Source organism: Gobio gobio (assembly GCF_949357685.1).
Source record: "Gobio gobio genome assembly, chromosome: 12".
Taxonomy (NCBI): domain Eukaryota; kingdom Metazoa; phylum Chordata; class Actinopteri; order Cypriniformes; family Gobionidae; genus Gobio; species Gobio gobio.
Window position 1 is genome coordinate 9,683,212 of NC_137105.1, and position 16,474 is coordinate 9,699,685.

The 16,474-nt window shown below is 38.0% G+C and overlaps 1 protein-coding gene across 4 annotated transcripts in view; it reads left to right on the plus strand.

Annotated features, from left to right (window-relative positions):
* The first annotated feature begins 2,590 nt into the window (after positions 1-2,590).
* The window catches only part of efr3bb (EFR3 homolog Bb), a 50,620-nt gene continuing 36,736 nt past the window's right edge, over positions 2,591-16,474 (plus strand). Inside the window, exons 1-2 of one of the 4 annotated variants that reach the window (XM_079832084.1) lie at positions 2,591-2,746; positions 3,165-3,329. In XM_079832084.1, coding sequence (XP_079688210.1) covers positions 3,323-3,329 — 7 coding nt within the window. In that variant the 5' untranslated portion in view covers positions 2,591-2,746; positions 3,165-3,322. Of the gene's footprint in view, positions 2,747-3,164; positions 3,330-13,106; positions 13,378-13,489; positions 13,572-16,474 lie in introns of those variants that run through there. The other 3 variants (XM_079832083.1, XM_079832085.1, XM_079832082.1) reach the window with 3 other exon arrangements.

Here is a 16,474-nt window from a genome sequence, read left to right on the forward strand (position 1 = left end):
GAGTAGGCCTATTAGTTCTTCTAAAAACAGCTGTAAAGAAAGTGGCTCCTGGCCAGTGTAAACACAAATTTATTTAGAATCATTATGTGTTTCAGCAGCATAATGTCATGTTAATGTTGCGTTTGAATATTGAATTGAATTTCAATTAAATTAACAATATCGAGTCTATAAAACACGTCAAAACTAGATACTACAAGCGTATCTGTGACAACTCAGCATACATAAAGAGACATTTGACTGCACATCACATTTTTGACATTGTTAATACTGCTTGCAATCGTAATGCCACGGACCGGTCTACGGGACATAAATTAAGCCTTTAAATAAAAGCTGTTCGTTTACACTGTCATATACAATAAAAGAGCCTGCACGACGACATGAAAAAAAGGAACAACAAATATGCCTACCTTACACAACACCGAAGGTGGACTTGTGTTTAGGAGTAGAGCGTACAAATTCTTCACAATATGACGTCACACTCTGCGCGTATGTTTTAAAAAACATAATTCAACATATAAATAACAATTTTTTTTTAATTGTTAAAGTGTTTATTACAAATAAATTAATAAATGCTAAAAATGAATACCTACTTCCTGCACTCCTGCTCCTCCCCCATCATGAGCAGATACGCCCCCTACTGCTGATTGGCTACATGTTTGTTGTGGTGTTTCTCAGAAATCACTTACTGCACCTTTTAAAGGGATAATTTTACCCAAAAATTAAAATTACCACATGATTTACTAAATGCTAAGTTTAAGCCATCCTAGGTGTATATGACATTCTTCTTTCAGACGCATACAATTGGAGTTATATTAAAAAATGTCCTGGCTAAAATATCTAGTTTCCCTTACCGCCTTCCATATTCAACTTAAAAAGTGTAACTGACGCGACGTATGACGTCGGACGTAGCATAAGCGATTTGAACTGTGAGAGGTGTTAACACTTTCATTGTAGGTTAAATATGGAAGGCGGTCCGCCGGAAGCTAGATATTTTACTTTATTAATATATTTCTCTCACACAAATGCTTCGCTTCAGAAGCCCTTTATTAAAGGGTTAGTTCACCCAAAAATTTAAATTATGATTTACTCAACCTAGTAAATTATTATTTACTCAACTAGTCATCCTACGTGTATATGACATTCTTCTTTAAGATGAATAAAATCAGAGTTATATTAAAAATGTTTTATAATGCTTTATAATGGTAGTTAATTGTTCCTCTGTTTTTGAAGTCCACAAAAGTGCATCTATCCATCATATAACTGCTCCACACGGCTCCGGGGGTTAATAATGGCCCTCTGAATCAAAGCGATGCGTTTGTGTAATACAAATATCCATATTTAAAACTTTATAAAGTAAAATGTCCCTGTATGATGTCATAAAGGGCAGAATATGGGCACTTCTCCCAGATGAGCGTGTGCGGACATCAACCAGAGCGAGAGCAAGAGAGCGCTCATCAACGAGCTTCATTCGGCTTACGGAAGCCGTCGGCAGCGCTGTCATTTTGTTTTTAGACCACAAAATCAACTAAAGAAGTGTGTTCATGGGTGTGAGGGAAAGATAACCCTTTTCAGCTTCCCAAATAACCCAGCGTTAAGGAAACAGTGGATGCGGTCTGTTTTTCCGGAGCAGCAGCGGAGTTCTGGAAGTGTGTTTGTTTGTTCCCGGTCATGAGTCGAAACCGCTGGTGGTAAGTGGAACTGCATCAAATGTGTGTGTTTTGTTGGCAATCGCCGCGTAACTGCATATAGTAAATAACATGAATATATAGTGAATCAAAAGTTATCCAGGGATAATGCCATGATGTATTTCGTGTGTGTGCTCGTGACACTTTAGCTCCGCCCACTGCAAGCCTGCACAAGTTCGGCTGTTCTTGGAAAGAATCTGCACAGCGTATTTGTCTTTTATAACTATGATAAAACTAAAGACTCTTTGGAGATATGAAGGATGCAATACTACTCTAAAGGTACTCAAGATTAACATGAGACTGTCAGAAACCGTGTGTGTTATGTACCCTTTAATATAACTCTGATGGTATTCGTCTGAAAGAAGAATGTACTATCCCTTTAAGAGAGTATCTTCATCAGCATACGTCTTCATTCGTAGCATAGGCTGTCCCATTGATTCCAGGAACCCAAAGAGCCATTTATCAGAAAGGTCAACAAACAAAACATTAGAAAATGGTACTTCAATGCATGATGAATTATTCTGGAAGTGTTCAGCTATTCCTTTTAATTCACAGTAATATTGTTATTAATAATAAAAAAAAAATTAACTGACACTTCAATGTATGATACATTTATATGGACGTGTTCTTCAGCTATTGATTTAATTCATTTGACATTATTATTGTTATTAATAAAAATAAATAAAAAAACAGCAACTGACACTTCAATGCATGATGAATTAATTTGGTTTGTCTAATAAATGTTTGTGTATGAATATTCATTCGTAATACAACTATTATTATTATAATGGTTACTATAATTACTATTATTACAATGATTAAATGTTAAAAATTACTTTATGCATGATGAATTTATCTGAAAGTGTTGAATTCCTCTATGCAGCTTTCCTGTAACAGTGCAGCTCAGACAGAGGAAGTGAGTCTGAATGAGTGTGTGTGGAAGCGCCGTCATTCACATGCGAGGCAGTGAATTCGATTCAGTTATCATGTTTATTTTGGCTCGTTGACGGAACATGAGAGGAGCTTAATGTTCTACCAGACTATGCAGCTGAAAACAAGCGGTGAGAAATAAAAATATGAAAATAGGGGTTTTTATAGTTATGAAAGTGTTAATATGTCAAGCGAGAATGTCCAAACAACTGTTTTTAGTCACACATGTACAAATTGCACACCCTGTCTAGACAGTTGATTTCTTAAGATGTTCTTCACATTATTTGAGGATTATTAAATCCGTTTATTAACTGAATGAAAAGAAAAACGCTGTTAAAACGTGATTCATTAGTAAAAGTATTTAAATTCGTGTTTGGTTTGAAATCGCTCACAACAACACTGGAAAGCTGCAAGATACATTTTTCACAAAAATGGACTATCATAAAACCCACAAAACACCAACATGTTGTTAATTGTACCTATAAATATGAATGTAAGCAGTGTTCAAGTGCAGCGGGATCTGTTTTGAATCTCATCTATGTGCTCTAGCGGTAGGCCTCACACCATCCTGCGGCTTTGTTACAGTGGGTGAGCGGAACAGAGCGTCCTTGTTTGGCGTGAAGTCCGGCTTTGGACCGCTGGACGCCGGTGCGTCGCAGTAACTGTTTGAGTGCAAGAGCGACATCTGGAGTGACTTGGAAGACATCATGACCGGTATGAGCTTGATTCTACATTATCCGAGGTTCAATGCATATGAAGTATATACACGTAGCATTTTTTTTTATCGCATAATCAAATGTATATGTTAACTGAGTGAATCCCCAATGGTTTGGTTAAATGTGGCTCTGCTGTAGGAGAAGTTTTGCAGGTATAAAATTGAATCGTTATTTATGAGTCATTTGATATGCTTTTATTTAGCTGGTTGGCATTCAGAGTATGTAATACGATTGTGTTTAATTTTCCACATCACTCAGTGTTTAGGTGGAAGCATTTAGGCTATCGTTTCCCAGAAACGAGAATTGTCAGGGCATAAACATCACATCTTTGTCAAAGAAACTGTCCTAAAAAGTTTTAGCAGATCTTTAAAGTTGGTTTAAATAGAAATTCACACTTTATTTTCTAAATGCATCTCAATGATCTTATTGTGAACAATTAATCCATGTTTATGTTTCGCATTTGGCCGAAAAAGTTCCACTTGGCAGATTTAGTTCATGTGATGAATAACAGAAAGCTGCATGGTTTGAAAGTGATTTCAGTGTGAGCAGTGCTTTCATTAGCTGTTAACTGTGGAAAATCGCCAGCAAAATGTTGACTATTCGCAAAAGCGACTGCACTTTTATCCAATAATTTAATCCCCATAAACCTGTCAGAACTGCCACCATCCAATCAACAACTGATGGATTTTTTTTGTCATATCGGATAATCTGCTTGGATGAATGCCACAATACATAAGAAAAGATCCGTTGTTATGTCCATCACATTATGACTTTATGGAATCTGCAAACTTTTTTGTTCTTTTGTTCAGACTTTGAGAGTGCTGTGCTGTTAATAACTGGAAGCATTGGTAAATTATAGTAATTTCCATTCTGCAGAAGACTCTGGAGGTTTGTTTTTTGAAGGTTTCTGCTGATGCAGATTTCTTTTGGGCCTACTTGTAGTCCTTTTTGTAAGGACAGGACATTGGATTTGGCCGGTTTGCATCTCTCTCTCTCTCTCTCTCTCTCTCTCTCTCTCTCTCTCTCTCTCTCTCTCTCTCTCTCTCTCTCTCTCTCTCTCTCTCTCTCTCTCTCTCTCTCTCTCTCTCTCTCTCTCTCTCTCTCTCATTAATAAACATCTCACTGACACAATGAGTTCCACTATTCCTCCTCCGTCATTGTCTCAAACTCCAGAGAGTGTGGGAGTTTGTCGGACTGAGGAGACGCTGTAAGTGACAAGTGAGACAAGGCACACGAATCTGTCCAGAGCTGAAGGGATGTCGTGAGCTGAACACCCTGCAAAAACCCAGAGATTAACTTTAAAAAGAGACCTGAGAAAGTGCAAGAACGAGACGCTTTACAGAGGATTTAGTTTGCATGCATCAAGATTTTTTCATAATATTATTTCAGAAGTGTTTGGTGGGAGTTTATTTATTTATTTTTTTAGAGTTTCTCATTTGGTTTATTTGGCTTTGTGAGTATTAGATCAACAAGTTAGTTTGCTTTCTGTATTTTTGTACTTTAGGACATTGGAGGATTATGTGAGTTGCAAGATAGCAAGCTGCTCTTTTATATATTTTTATTGATTATTTTCATTTGTTAGTTTATTTATATAACCAAGAGGTTATCTAAATAGCTATTTTTGTGACTTTAAGAGTTGTTTTTGAGTGTGGGAGCTGATATTCTTATACTCATGGCTGTCCCGGAACCTGTTGCCACCCGGAGATTGGCACTGGACTGTCGTACCCTGCTGGATCACCGCCCGAGCCGTGGTAAGAGGTCCTGTCTCTGCCAGGATACTGATGTATTCTTCTCACAGAATCGGATTTGCTCAGTAGAATGCCATTGTGCTCGTGGAGCTGCTCTGGAGTGATGTCATTTCACATTTAAGTACATATGGCTTGAGAATTTCTAACTTAAAGGGATAGTTCACCCAAAAAATGAAAATTCTGTCATCAGCCTTTTAACATAAAATGATTCCCCTTCATTTTTCCTTGTGTCCGCTTTACGTGTTTCACGATTGAGCAGCATGTACGCGCATGACTTTGCCTAATCGACAATCGATAACACCGTGTCTACACCGGATGCGAGCAGCGCGATGCGACACCACAAAAGACAACAGAACCCATTATAGTCCGTAATGTTGTTTACACGGGATGCAGCGTGACGCATGCAACAAATCTCTGACAGTAAACTGATGCCTCGTTCTATTTATGACGTATTGACGCGAAAGACAAATGCTTTGCAACGGGCGCTTTGTCGTTGTAATGAAGTTCGTTGATATGGGAAGAAGGAGGCGGGGACCGGCGAACGTTAAAAGACTTTAATAAAATAATAAACACAAAATGAAAGTAAAAGCGGCAGCCCCTCACGGATGACTGCCGCTCGCACACATAACAAAACAACGTAAAGTCCAGGCCTGGTCCTCTCTTGTCCTCCACTAGTGTCGCTCGTCCTTATATGCCTCCGTGCTCCCTCATGAGAGGACTCGAGACCGGTGTGCGTCGCAGGTGACGCTCATTCTCAATCACGCACCGGTCTCGCTCGCTCCTCCCACGTCTCTCGCTCGTCAACCTCGCCACAGTCGCGTCCAGTGTAGAGAGCCTTTAGCTGTTGTGACGCGAGCGATAGCGGTATGAGTAAATGATGACAGAATTTTCATTTTTGGGTGAACTATCCCTTTAATTGCAGTGCCGGCTGGCAGGTTTAAAATAGAGGAGGCACAGTAAATTGTAGAGGTTTGGGGATCCCCTCCCCAGGATTTTTTTGTGCTTAAAGGAACACACCGACTTTTTGGGACTTTAGCTTATTCACCGTATCCCCCAGAGTTGGATAAGTCCATACTTACCATTCTCATCTCCGTGCGTGCCATAACTCTGTCTGACACACCCACTGCTAGCCTAGCTTAGCACAAAGACTGGAGGTAAACGGCTCCAGCTAGCCTACTGCTCAATAAGTGACAAAATAACACCAACATTTTGCTATTTACATGTTGTGATGTGTATAGTTACATCGTGTACTAAGACAGACGGAAAATGAATACCGTAAAACTTCAAATAATAGCCGAGTCCCAACGCCTGGTGTGACGACAGGTTTGGGTAAATAAAGGCCAGTCTCAAATAGAGGCCTGGGGCCGGTTGCATAAACCGTTAAGACTAGTCTTACAAGTTAGACATACTTTTTTTTCTTTAAGACTGTTCATAATTTTTTTAAAATCAGTTACATAAAAACATAGACTGGCCTAATTTGATACGAAAAGTGAGACTGAATGCCTCTTGCCTAACTGCTAGTGGCTCATACTAGATCTTAAGACACTGTCTTAACATAATGGCTTAGTTTATGCAACTGGCCCCTGGTCTGTTTTTTAGTATCGGGCTGTATTTGATCTTCTCAAACCCGTCAGATCGTCTGTTCTATGTTTTGATTAGATTTCACGTGACAGACGGAACCGTTCATGAACGACTCATCACTATGGCAACATAACAAAGAGGTTAACGAACTTTAAGTCTTCAGTTTTTCTTAATTCTCTCAATACCACCATGGAGAAAAGTATAATTTGACATTTAAGCTGACAGTTGTCAAATTTCAAGCGTGGGTAAAGCTGGATACGGAGCGGCTGAAAAATTCCTTTAATGCTTGCGCGCAGACGTGCGCGTGTGTTTGTGTGTGCGAGGGAGAAGGAGGAGATATATTTCATTAACTTCGGGATGTTATCCTTAGGTATGTGGCCTGACCGTAGCTTCTGATGGAAGCGAGGATCACCTTATCCATTGTTTTAAAGAGGGAGAGCCGTGCGCATCTGGGCGGAGCTGTTAGTGCGAGCAAGGCAGGCAGAGTTAGCGGAGGCTGGAGAAGTGGAGGAGAGCAACGAGGAGGAGGAATTCGCCCATGAACTTGTAATTGAGAATCACGGGGATGATGATAGTGATGAATAGAGTAATTTTCTATCACATGATTGCAGTTGTTTTACAGGGTAGCCTTCATTCTTTCTTGTTGATGTGTTTCGGGCAACAAGTTCATACGCTCAATGGATTTTAGCGGTAACTTATATTGTTCTGCCCATTGCTGTCACATCGTTTCGTTTTTTGTGCTGCCAATAATCTAAGACATTTCTTACATTAAATGATTTTTAAACACATTCGAATTAATTATAAATAAAATGTAATATAATGTGGTAACCTCCTACCGTCACGCTTGAACATCTCAACACTAAATTAAAAGCCTGTCTCTTATAGACGCCTGTTTCAAAAACAAGCCGGTGCAGTTCGGTGATTAGGGTAAATAGAAGCCCGGGATATTATTTGAAGTTTTACGGTACGCAGCACCTGAGATTATAGTTCCTAGCCATATCGGTCTAGAAAATCACAACTTTTAATTTTCCGTCGGCCTTAGTACACGATGTAACTATACACATCACATCAACATGTAAATAGGAAAATGTTGGTGTTATTTTGTCACTTATTGAGCTGTAGGCTAGCTGGAGCCGTTTACCTCCAGTCTTTGTGCTAAGCTAGGCTAGCGGTGGGTTTGTCAGACTTATGTATGTATGGACTTATCCAACTCTGGGGGATACGGTGAATAAGCTAAAGTCCCAAAAAGTCATTGTGTTCCTTTAATAGTGAATATGTGTTCCCCATAATTAACTACGACTTTTGCCTCAATAAACTCCTAATTTAAATTCACTGCTTATTAGTAAGTAAATTGGTTGATAGGTTTGGGTATTGGGTAGGAATAAAAGACGTAGAATAAGGTCATGCAGAATAAGGCATTAATATGTGCTTTATACGCACTAATAAACAGCCAATATCCTAGTAATATGCATGCACAGCACAACAATATAATTTCACTCACCTAGCCTATCACTTGAAGCAAAAATCCATCCATCTGTCCTTTTAAATGTCTGTGTTAAAAGAACACATTTGGCAGTTTAGTGAAGCTGATTGATTTAATTTGTAGCTGCTGTTCGAATGGTAGGTTGGTAAATGTGTTGGCAATCAAATATTTTGCCTCCCCTTCCCCTCGCTTTAGCACAGTTTTAACGATTGTAACATCAGCTGATTTGTGGTGGTTCTGACTATGGTGCTACAGTGGTGAAATTGCAATTCTGAAAAACACATTCTGAGAACTGAAATGAATAACTGCAATTGTATTATTATGAACATTAAATTATCGTCCTCCGATTTTCACCTGACAAGCCGCCACTGCTTGATTAATGAAATATTTAATAGTTATATATTATATTTTTTTACAAAGTACAAAGTGTATGTTGTCTGCCATTGCAAAACACTCTGCAATGGTGTAAGAGTGTGGATGGTCGCTAGGGTGTTGCTGTGCAGTTGCTAAGATGTTCTGGGTTGTTGCTATATGGTTGCATGGGTTTTTCTGAGTGGCTGCTAAGTCAAAAGCACCACTATCTCTTGCAAGTGATGACCGTGCAGAGATACCTGGATGCTGCAATCGTGACAGATTTATTTATTGCGTCGTCATGGAGACACTCATCTGTGACTGACACTTGGCATCTGCGCTCTGGTTGTTTTTAATGAAGCACAATTAGTTGCTAAATAGGCAAGGCAAATTCCTGTATGAATGTCACTCGGCTGTTAGTAGGCTTATATCTTTTTAAGATCCACTGATGACAATTCTGACAGGTCAATATTTTTATTTCCAACTGATTTCAACTATTTTCTTTTTTTATTGTTTGTTTGTTTGGACATTTGCCCAAATCAGATTTGCTTTGACATTCTAAAAAACTATAATATAATAATGTTGATTTATATATTAAGGCTCTATTTATTCATATTTTAAAAACTTTTATTTGTATGTTTTCAGTTTTTATTTTAATATTAGTGTCGGGAATTTTGTTTTTGTGTTTTTGTCATTTTTATTATTCTTTTAGCTGTTATTTATTTTTATTTCAGTTTTAGTAATTTTAGTACTTTTAGTAACTTTTAGTTGCAAATTTAAAAAATATTTTATTTTTATTTTTGTTTTCATCAAATATTTATTAGAGCCCGACCGATAAAGGATTTTTAAGGCCGATACCGATACAAATATTTGGTCATTTAAAAATCCGATATTCCGATATCTCAGCCGATATATATTAAAAATAAATAAATATATTAAAATAACAGAAACGCGTAAAAAACCCTTAAACAGATTTCCCTTACATGAGTTATTTGTAGTTATTCATGATAACTCAGCCTCTCTAAAATAATATGAAAATGCAGTTTAAAAATAAACTTGTTTGTTTTATTGTCACAACAGAACAGAGGAGCATAAAAATATATTAAAGACGCCAACACTCAATGTGTTTGAGCGGTGTTTCGTCCCTTTTAAAAAAAAAAAATATTCATTTAAATAAATAAATGCCGATACCGATAGTTTGGAAAAGGCCTAATATCGGCCGGCCGATATATCGGTCGGGCTCTAATATTTATATTTTATTTCATCTTGAACAAATGTGATTTTAAATAGTTTTATTTTAGTTAACAATAATGACACTGGATATAGTCTAGTTTAGATCTTGTCTAGATACAATCACAACTTGTGCTTGTAAAAGTGTTTCTGATGAGATGTCTGTCATTGTAATTGCATATCTCTAAGGCAATCTGGTGCCACTGCCAGCAGAATTTTTAGCATGTGTGAAAGCCTACACATTAGCGGTGCTGTTTGTGTGTAGCATGTTTTCCACATCACACACATGTGAGAGGAGGAGAGAGTGTGTAGGAGGAGAATGATGGATTGCAGGAGGAAAACCATGCAGTTTGAGAGAGAGAGAGAGAGAGAAAGGCTTTGGTTGGAATAGCATTCTAACATACTGCTCTAAAGCCCTATTCCGGCGGTAATTATTTCCCAGGGGGACGTAATGTAATTCCAGCATTTACAGGTGGTAATCTGTGATTTAATTGCCATCTGATTCGAAAATGTTAGTGTTTTTCTCTGATGTCCCTGGAGAAAATTCCAAGCTAAATAAACTACTGTTTTTAGACAAACTCAAAGGTCATGTGGGAATTGAATTTCCGTTTGAATCAATATCTCTGATGAGTTTAGAAGGTGGAACTGATGAAAATAATCTTTTTTGACCACTGCTATGTAGGGTTGTGTATTGTTTTAAATACTTTTAAAACGGTACCGGTGCCTAAACGGTGCTGAACTGATTCTTAAAAAAAAAAAAGAGCCACAAAACGAGGTGGATGAGATTAAGGAATGGCTTTTTATTGCATTTTTTTAAATTATTATTTTTAAATTGAACAATTTATTAAAAGTTCAAAGTATACTTAAATAAATAAGTAAATACAAAACACAATTAACTTCACAAATTCACAGCTACACTACAGTACTAATAACAGCAAAGAAGTCGGTATTCTTGGTATGCTACAAACCAGCTTCAAGGTTCAGCTTCATTTTGAAATATGACCATATTCTCTGGCTAAATATTTTAGAACGCATCGCCTTATTGTTTCCATGGTAAGTGACCGTTGAACTGGGAGAAGAATAGACTAAACTATATACGTACTATATAATGTGTATCTGATATGAATAAAACACGTAGTCAAATTATAACTGTCTGAACGGATTGTTATTGCGGCTTCCATAGACATCAGTGTGTATTTTTTGCTAGTACTTATGAGCATTTAAATGTCAGAAACCTAAAATAAACATGATGTAGTTGAAAACACTCAATAGTTGTGACATGTGTCAAGTGCTGAGTGCGTCTATCTCTGGCTCAGCGCCAGCCAAAGCACGAAAGCACGTTTGAATTGAAGTGGCACCGAAATCTGCGTTCTGATTCGGTCCGGTACTGTTACATGCCGGTTATATACTCTAGGTATGGCACTGGGTTTCGGTACCCAACCCTACTGCTATGTGACTACTAGACATGCGCCGGTATGCGGTAATACGATACATCACGATAAGGAACATGCACGGTATTGTTATCGTGGGCACTTCAAAATACCGTGAATAAGTATTTATTACAAATTATTCCGATTTTTTTGAATGCATTTTATGAATACTTTACCCATCAACCATTTAAAATGAACAACACATCAAAGAGGAACGCGCAGAACGAGTGAAGGAGATGCGCTGAAGGAAAATGCACATTTACACTCGCTGACAGCAGATGGCGCTAATGGAACAGCAGAAATGCAGCCGCTTCCCCGGTAATCCTCGTAAACAAAACAGACCTGCGATACTAAACAGTACTATTTAAATGTTTCACACAGCCATTCAGATGTCTGTATTTGCTACGGTGCTCATCACATAACCTAATACTTAAAGACTTAAGGCTATTCATTTTCAAACTTACATTTTTTGTATATTTCAATCTGGACTAAATGACATGCCCTAGATATTGTTTGAATATGTTCTGATTCTTTATTGTTCAGGCACACACTTTACAATAAGGCTCCATTATTTAACATTAGTTAACAAACTTACAAATGAAAAATACTTCTAAAGTATTTACTAATCTTAGTTAAATGTAAATTTCAGCATTTAAAAACTATCAAAAGTTGTAACTGTATTATTTAATGGACCTGAACTAACACTAACAACTGCTTTTTTAAACTAACATTATCAAAGAAGAATAACTTCTGTAAAAATGTAGCTATTCGCTCTTTGATTATGTTAATGCATTAACTAGTGAGACATTATTGTAAAGTGTTACCTATTGTTCTTTATAGTTCTTTTGGACTTTATTCTGTTTTAAGAAAGTTATTAAACCTTTTCTATGACAACACTTTTTTTGCAACTTTAAATATCGTGATAATACCGTATACCGTGATAAAAGCTTCAGCAATTAATAGCAACATGAACATTTGATACCGTCACATGCCTATATATGTGACGTATAGCCATTGACACTTAAAATGGCTGAATAAGCTGCAACGGGTGTGTAAAGCATAACATTTTCTTTTTATTTATATATTTAATTAAATGGCTCTCATTAAGGCTAGTGGTTTTGGATATTTGTACAATTTATGATTTATATGAATATAAATTAATTTATATGTATTATTTGTATAACTCATCTTTACTTATATTTATAAATAATGGCATTTAATCCATACCATGTGAGAAGTAAATTTCCAGGTTTGTTTGTGCTGCAAGCATGATCGATCATTCTGAATGCATGTGTTTTATGTTCTTAAGAGCCAAGCAAATTATTATTATTTAATGACAACCTCCTGACAATAGGGCTTGTTTCTGCTATTTATACACTCCCATGCAAAAGTTTGGGGCCAGTTAGAGTTAAAAAAACTCTATTCTTGAAATATATTAAAACTGTTAAATTGTAATAATATTTCTCAATATTGCTATGTTTACTATATTTTTGTTCAAATAAATGCAGCATTGGTGAGCATGAGATACTTAAAAAAATAGTTTTAACATCTTTTAGACCCCAGACATTTGAATGGTAGTGTATTTTGTTTGCAGTATATATATTTTTTTTTCAGTATTTTCATTAATATCGGACAATATTGAGAATAAATGGCTGCTTTTTCTTCCAAAGTAAAAAGTGCATATTTATATTTCAGTTTTTCTTTATTAAGTTTCATGTATTAAGAATCAGTGATATATACTGTGTCCACTATACATTAAGCTGTGCACTAGTATTTGATTCTAAACACAACCAAAGAGATAGAGAGGGAGGGAGATGTTGAGAATGTGGGAGGAGCTTCTGCTGAGAATGAATGAGCACAACCCGCTCTCTCCTCCTCTCCCTCTCTTCCCTCTCTCTCTGGCTCCTCCCTCTTTGAGTGGTGATTGGCGAGCAGAAGGTGTACACTCGTGCGTGTAAAATGAGCATTATTCTTTTGAGACCTGTATGTGCAGGCTGGTGCAATAGCCAAGGTCATCCCAGCAGCATCATAGCTTTCTCCATCACTGTCCATTAGCATGTGTGAAGGCTACGTTTTGTATCGCATCACTTTCAGACGCCAGAGCAGCAAGACCGCGCGTGTAGATTGAGTGTCTCTAAAAATCTCTCTGTAGCTGCATCTAAGACGCTGCAGGGAAGGACTGAGAAGAGAGAGCACCTTCACTGACATCAAGAGCAATGTATGGTAAGGGCTAAGCTTGTCTGTGTGTGTGTCCTGCAGGCTTTTGTGTGTAATAAAGGGAGACCGGAATCTTCCCTGACTGCATTCCTTGAGCACTCATGTGCGACTTCCCTTTAGTGCACTCAGTAACTCGTGATGAATGCAAGTGTGTATGCTGGATCTGTCCAACACAGACGCTGTCATGAGATTGCTTTATGGTAGGTTTGTTTGATCGCTCTCATGGTGATGGGCTTCTTATGAAGGACAAAGTTTTCTAAGTGTGTATCTGTTTGATCTGCTGGATTGTCTTGGAGATGACTTGGAGACACTGTGTACGTTTGGTGACCCTTTAGTGCAGTTACTTTGTTGTGTTAACAGATCACATTACGAATGGATGTTTATCGAATCGAATGTGTCAGGACACAATTCACCTTGTGTTGTCAAGTTAACATGGCATGTCAGCTAATTATGTCACAGTAGAGCTAATTAAAGCAATCATAAATGACACTATTGCTGTCAGGCACTTCCTTAAACTGTTTCAACTCGCCCTTGCAGGCTCTATGCTTACATTTTTAGAAGCACAGTCAAAAATTTAGGACGATTTTCTGACAGAAATTGATTTTCCCAGTATGGTGAGATATGGGGAGACAATTCACCTCGTGTTGTCAAGTTAACATGGCATGTCAGCTAATTATGTCACAGTAGAGCTAATTAAAGCAATCATAGATAACACTATTGCTGTCAGGCGTTTTCTTAACCTGCTTTCAACTCACCCTTGCAGGCCCTACACTTACATTTTTAGAAGCACAGTCAAAAATGTACAATTCATTTTCCCATTATGGGGATATATTTTCTCCCTTAAATTGAATTAAATGGGCATTTACTTTAGTAAGGGGATTTCTTTCTAACCTTAAGGGGTTGGGGTGTCACACACAGCTTCTTTCAATCTCATGTCAATCTTGAGTACCTATAGAGTAGTGTTGTCAAAAGTACCGACCGCAATACCTAGTCGGTACTGAAATTGAAAAAAAGTGACGCTTTGAGCGCCGTTGAGCGGAATCGTAAACACCTCTGATTACCCATTGTGCTCACACGCTCATCAAATATGTCTGTGATTGGCTACAATGTCCAGCGCTTCAAAAACATGTTGTAAATATACATCAATGACGCTTTTCACAGAGCGCTTACACAGATACACACAGGAGTGTTTGAATGCAGGCGCCTATCAGCCTACCGGCCCGCTGGTCGACACCTACTTGTGCTTTCAGATGCTCCTGCTCCCGCTTTCAAAACACTTTTAAACACTTCCGTGTGCTTTCAAACGTGCGTTGATCATTGTAGCAAATCACAGACAAATCCAATGAGCACATGAGCACAATGGCCAATCAGAGGTGTTTATGATTCCAGCTCAACAGCGCTCAAAGCGTCACATTTTTTATATTTCAGTACCGACTTGGTATCGCCGTCTGTACTTTTGACAACACTACTGTAGAGTAGTATTGCATCCTTCATATCTCCGAAAAGTCTTAAGTTTTATCATATTTATAAAAGACAGATACGCTGTACCGTGTCTTTCCGAATAAAACCGAGCGGCTGGAGGCATATCGTGTGGGTGTAGCTAAAGAGTCACGAGCGTGAGCAGCTATCGCGTTGAGAGCGTCTGAAAGCTCTGACATCCTTAGAAAACGTGGGAAAAAAAACGTTGTCCTAAATAAACGATGGCTATCAATCAGATACAGCCATACATATATGATCCAGAATCAGATCCAGAGGAAATTGATGAAGGAGCAGCAGCAACAATGACTACAGCAGGACATCTCTATGTGGTATGTACTGTAAATATTTGCTTAGCGGCTTGTGGAAACACACACCATACATCGCATGCTCCATTGATAAATTAACTATACGTTCATGTTGTTTACTTGATGCGCACTTACGCACAGATAGCCAAAACAAACAGACATTTGAAGCAGCTTTACTCACCGCCTGCGGTTCCAACACAAGACCGTGAACCTTTATCGTTGGGACCGCTCAATCTTTTAGCATTAGACAATCTGCAAATATGGAGTTGAACTGGGCCTTGTTTATAAAACAATCATCGCAGAAATTCAGGGAACAAACAAAAACACTTACACAACTCCGTTGCTGCTCCGGAATAACAAACTCCATCCACTGTCCCCTTAACCCTGGGTTGTTTGGGAAGCTGAACAGGGTTGTCTTGACAATCAAAAACACTTCTTTGGTGACATTGTTGATTTTGTGAAGTCCTGTGACCTGTGCAGCGCAGCCGACGACTTCCCTAAAGCTGAGCAAAGCAGCTTTGGCCGATGTGTGCGCGAGAAGTGCCCGTACAAGGAAATTCCACCCTTGTTGACGTCACATAGAAACTTGTGAGAAACCTGAAGGAGTATTTTTGGCACAGAAATACTCCATCAAACATCCAACTTATTTTTTGAAACTTTGGCCACGTTTAGCATGGGAATCTAAGTCTTTAACAGTGTAAAAAACTCAGAATGCATGAAATAGCATTATATTCATTCAAATTGTGTAATAATTTTTTTGGGACAATGAGCAGCCCTCTTTCTTGTCTTTAATGTCTTCATATTTCAGATGAGATGTTGTCAGGCTAAATGTCAGTGTCAATATTCTAACGTTACGAAATAAAAAGTCTCTCACCTCAGAAAAACGAACGTTCCTGTCCTGTCAGACGTTATACTGTGCTCGTAGTATGCACTCGCTTCAATTGCATGCACAAATGCGGCGGTGCGCGCTGTAGATCGCTTCACTATATAAACTGCAAAAGAAACTAGGAGCATGGAACATCGTAGTTACGTTGTCAGTTATGAAATAAAAGTAAAGTACCAATAAGTCTGCAGAATGATGTTTATTCTATTCATCAGAAGCAGCTCCCATGTTTCAGTAACAGTTCATGTTGGTTCACCATGGGAACTGTTGTTTCCCATTTATTTTCCCTGTGTAATATTGTTTATATTTTTAAATGTCTCATACCTTTATACATTTTTTTGTATTAACAAAAACTAGTTTGGGACTGCAAGTGACCATAAGAAAATGTGGGTCCCATGGCCAAACCATTTGCAAACCACTGCTCTAGACCAGCAAA